Consider the following 4,830-nt stretch of genomic DNA (forward strand, 5'->3'; position numbering starts at 1 on the left):
CACAGAACTAGTCTTGTCCTTTTTAAAATCGTCTGGGTCACCATAGATTCCACTAAACAATAAATATTACAGACATCTATAAAACGGTTTAAAAACTCAAAATATACACCGGATTTCTAGTGAAATACGTAGATTCCTGGCCCTATCTCAAACACTAAGCCTATAACGGCAAATAAACTAGAGTCATTTTTATCTGTACACATTTACAGTCACTCATGAGGGGAGAAACGTTGTGGCAATCCTCCTTGATCCATGGATTATAACCCATTAGCCTGCGACAACTGATCAGGGAGGAAATGTTGTGATCCTGTGATTAATACGGTCACTGTGGGTTGTACGCTGCCGCTGATTCCAACAGGTTAGTCAAGCAGGTGCAAAAAGATAGAAATCGGATAGTGTACCTTTCAAAATGGACAAACTGCTCTGATAGCATTTCCTCTCAGTGTGTGCATTTCTGTCATCCTTTAGTCCTTTTCCTCTGGGCTGCGAGAGGGGATGGCTGACTAATAATAGATTAGAGAGTTCTCTAAATAAGCATTACCTTAGATAAAGGCATTAATCAATATACATACACATGTGATAGCTGAGACGACGAGCACTTCATCACATGTACAAGTTTGTGCATGCATAATAAAACTCTTGCATGAATAGCTTTTTTTTGTTTGTTTTGTTTTGTTTTTGTTTTCACATTTCTTTTTCTCAGAGAGTCCAAAGCGGGCCTATCATAACGCTGCAGCGTATGCAGGATACGGTTCAAGTTGAGGTTTTCCCATCCCGGGGAGCAGGATGTACGCTAAGGGCGGCTGGAGTCCTGCTGAGGGCCAGCCCGTACAGTTACAAGGGATCATGTAGCCCGGGTTTCCCGGGGACGGATGCGAGTGCGTGTGGGTGTGTGTCCCGCCACCGACGCCGCCAGTCCCAGTGAAAGCCGTGGCGCCCGCCGGCGGGTAGCCCAGCGGGGACGCGTACGGAAACGAAGGCGGGGAAAGCTCGGTCATCTTGGATCCCAGGTCGAAAAAGGAATAGGGGTTCGTAGACATGGACGGGTTGAAGAACACCCTCGCCGCCGCGGCCGCTGCGGCCGCCGCCGCCTTGTCAGGGTTCCCAAGGGCGGCCTCGGAAAGAGCTCCGGCGGAAAGCCCGTTCACTTTGAGCGCGTCGTGCTCCCCGAGGTTGTATGGCACAGGGAAAGAAAACTTATCTTTCTTCATCAGAGTCTTGGGCTTCCGCCTCGGTCTGTATTTATAGTCTGGGTGCTCCTTCATGTGCATCGCTCGCAGCCGCTTGGCTTCGTCGATGAACGGCCTTTTCTCGGACTCGGTGAGAAGTTTCCACTCGGCTCCTAATCTCTTGCTGATCTCAGAGTTGTGCATTTTCGGGTTCTCCTGAGCCATTTTTCTGCGCTGGGCTCTGGACCAAACCATGAAAGCGTTCATCGGGCGTTTTACGTGATCCATTGGTTTAGACATGTTGGCACGAAACTCTCTGAAATAAACGGAGTAAAATTAGAAAAAGAGCACAAACGGCATGCAAAACCACACACGGGACTCCTTTAAAAAAGTTGAGCAATTCGGTTAAATTCATTCTGGACTCCGATGAGCAGCTGAAGCTCATGTTTGGGCCACTTACCTAATTCAATTCTTCATCCCACCGATAAATATCTTGTGCGAAGTACAAGTGGCAGCGTCCTCCCGAGTGCTCAACTTATGTTTTCTGCTTCATGGTGGCATCCATCAGCGATACGCCTTTAGCAAACAGGAGAGAGCAAGGGGGGAAAAAAAGCCGCTGTCTTGTTTTCCTCTTGTCGCCTGAGACTGTCAAACACCACTCAGCAGCGGCATTTACGCAAGTGGATGATGACTCCCGCCTGCCCCATGTGAAATACAGGCTTGTGTGGCAGGTAGTGAAAGTGCCCCTGGCGCATGCGCAGTTTCGCCGAGCGCGCAGGCGACTGCTGAACGATTTTTGAAAAATCCCACCCTGTTTAAAGAGAAAACGCGTCTCGTATTTAGGATTTATCATCCTTATTTATCATGCGAGAGTTATTTTTTATTTATTTATTTTTTTTAACTCTGAGCGGTGACCTCGGTGTTGTTTGGACTCATTAGTTCCATATTCTGAATTACATCTATTCCAATGAGTGATTGTTTTGTTCAATTAAAGTCATTAAGTTGTTTGCGTTGGCGGCGGGTGCACCTGGAACACCTGAGGTTTCCGCGTGCGCGCGCCTCTGAGGCTGCAGCAGGCGGCGGCAGCAGCGAGAGCGAGCGCAGGGGACAGGTGCGGATTTCTGAACTTCAGACTCAACTTGCGCGGACATCAGATGCCCGAAAAAGGGCGCACTCCCTTGTTTGAAGCGTGTTATCACCGCACGCCCCGCCGCCTCTTCCTCTCTGTTTCAGCTGTTTAATTGCCAATCACACCAGCCTGAGCCACGCCGCTGCCACTCCAGCCTCCTCACCTTTCATCCTCCCCGGTGTCTCTCTCCGCCTGCCCCTTCCCTTCCCTTCCCCATGGGTGGCACTGCCACTGCAAAGTAGTGCGTAAGACGACAAGAGAGGTAAAGAATATCTTCTTTAATTTTCTGATATCGTTGCGTTTTGTCGTAAATACGCGGACGCCGAGGAGGTCTGAAGTGTTTCTAATCGCGCTTGGTGAAATTAATTACTTTCCCGAAATCCCCCTTTTCACTTTCACTTCAAAGGACTTTCCCAAGGGCAGCGAGTCGACAACTGAAATTAGGTTGTCGAATATTCAACTAAGCAATTACAGCTATCTGCAGGACTTGTTGAGTAAATTGTAGGTTTAAGTGGTTTGTTCTCGCACCTTCTCCGTTGTACATAATTATATGTGTACAAAAAAAAGGGAAATAGAGAAGGGCTATCAAACAATATTACAAATGACGAATTAGGCTGTAGGTCGAGCGTTTAAATTAGGATATAAATGGATGTCAAATTCAATTCACTGCTGTTGTTCTTTTTTTGAAATGCTTAGCCTAATCTGAGGACAGTCTGCACAATGTATAATGTGGGGTTGTTGTTATTATTATTATTATTATTAGCATATATATTGTTTTTATTATTATAAAAATGGAAATATTGAAGAAATAATTCTGCTCTTAAGGCAAGCCTAAATAATGTGTCTGCAGATTAATGCAGGGTGAAAGTTGAGTGATGACGCTGACCTATCCCAAAGTGATGCGCACTTCACCAAAGCAGCGCCTTTTCGATCGCTGCGCGCTGAGATTGTCTCGCATTTTCTGTTAACGGGGATCGGGCTTGTTTTTTTTTTTTTTTTCTTTCAGCTCACAGGGGGCTCGCTCCTTTGTCTCGAGCAGGGAACCTGACAAGGTGAGGATGACGCGCGCCGAGGAGACCAGACGAGAGACAAACCTGCTGCCCAAGCTGAGCCGCGCGCCCCTTTTGTGGGCTTGTCATTCACCTCGGTGACATTACTGCAACGAAGCGCTCCACTCACTGAGCAGGAGCATGTGCCTCTCATGACACAAAACGGGTTTTAAAAAAATCCAATGAATTAAATGAGTAAGTTACGGTGGAAAGTTGTTATCGGGAGTAGACAGGGACAGAGGTGCGCAATCCAGTGTCTGCACACGGGTGCTTCTGCCTGGGCCCCCTGGAGATAATTTTCTTTAATTCTCTCTGCTGTTTTATGTCATTTATTATTTTGTTTTGTTTGACAGCGCAGAGAAACTCCTCTTCTCGCTGCCCTGCTCTCAAAGCATGGCCTCTCTCTCTCCTTCTTTTTTTTTTTAATAACACGTGTTGGAGGATTTCAGCTGATGCCAGGGCCTTGTTGAGCCTGCATGAACGGGAGCAGGCGCAGCCATCCAGCATGTTTTGCACTGATCAAAATGTCAAGATCCGTTGTATCTATGTGACAAAACAGCCTATTAATGTGCAGACTGAGAAAACACTAATTTATTCAATTTAGTAATTTAATGATATCTGATTTGGAAAATAAATATATAAAGTAGAAAACACAACAACAACAATCCAGTGTGTTTCCCCCCTATTTTACCTCTGCCTGGGCCCTAGAAATAACACTTAAATAATTCAAGATGAGTTAGTGAGAGTGGGAGAATTACCTGCCGATAAAGCCCGGGTCCAGCCTCTGAGACGGAGCCAGCACTCCCACCTCACAGCACACTGATGATAAGACTGAATAGAAAAATATCATGCAAATAGAAGGCAGACAGCAGCAACAACAAGCCCATGGGGACATTTTCCTAGCCGGGGAGATCGCACACAGTTCACTCTAAAGTGCTAAAGCCATCACTCTGAAATGGGAGCCCCCGGAGGTGCAAGAATCTTCATGATAGCACCAGTTTATTCTGCTCAACACTCCACTAACTCTGGGAGAAAGCACAACAAATTATGAGGAGAGCTGATGAGGATCCCTGGATAATCCCAGTTTGCATAAAAAGCCCTCATCTGTGAGGAGTAATGTAGGATGTGTACTTCACCTCCTTCTCCTTTTCAAAGTGCTGCTGTTTACTCTCTGAAAGTGGCACCGTTGGAGGTGGAGGGAGGGGAATCATGTCTTAAAATGAATTGATTTCAAGATAACATAAGTTGGCCTCTTGCTATCAGATGGCTTTTCTTTGACTGCAAAGAAAAAGTGAGCAGGGTAAACAACAATATCTGGTGTTTGCCACTTCAAACACAAGAGAGGAGCATTTACAGCCACATGAAAGTTTGCTCATTATCGGGGAGGTTTGAAGAAAGGGAGAGGGAGGGGTCCTGATTGTGTACCTGATGTGCTTTCTTTCTGCTTGTCTGATCACAGCTCTGCCTGGATCTTCCCCTTCCT

At 46.4% G+C, this 4,830-nt stretch overlaps 1 protein-coding gene across 1 annotated transcript in view; it reads right to left on the reverse strand.

Annotated features, from left to right (window-relative positions):
* Window positions 1-1,883, reverse strand: part of sox21b (SRY-box transcription factor 21b) — a 2,054-nt gene extending 171 nt beyond the window's left edge. Inside the window, exons 1-2 of the mRNA XM_041950724.1 lie at window positions 1,630-1,883; window positions 1-1,485 (exon numbers count right to left, since the gene is read on the reverse strand). The exon at window positions 1-1,485 is cut by the window's left edge and continues 171 nt beyond it. Of these exons, the coding sequence (XP_041806658.1) occupies window positions 723-1,469 (747 nt within the window). The 5' untranslated portion in view covers window positions 1,470-1,485; window positions 1,630-1,883 and the 3' untranslated portion in view covers window positions 1-722. The remainder of the gene's footprint in view (window positions 1,486-1,629) is intronic.
* Between the last annotated feature and the right edge of the window lie 2,947 nt (window positions 1,884-4,830).

This window comes from Chelmon rostratus, chromosome 13 (genome assembly GCF_017976325.1).
Source record: "Chelmon rostratus isolate fCheRos1 chromosome 13, fCheRos1.pri, whole genome shotgun sequence".
In the NCBI taxonomy this organism is placed as follows: domain Eukaryota; kingdom Metazoa; phylum Chordata; class Actinopteri; order Chaetodontiformes; family Chaetodontidae; genus Chelmon; species Chelmon rostratus.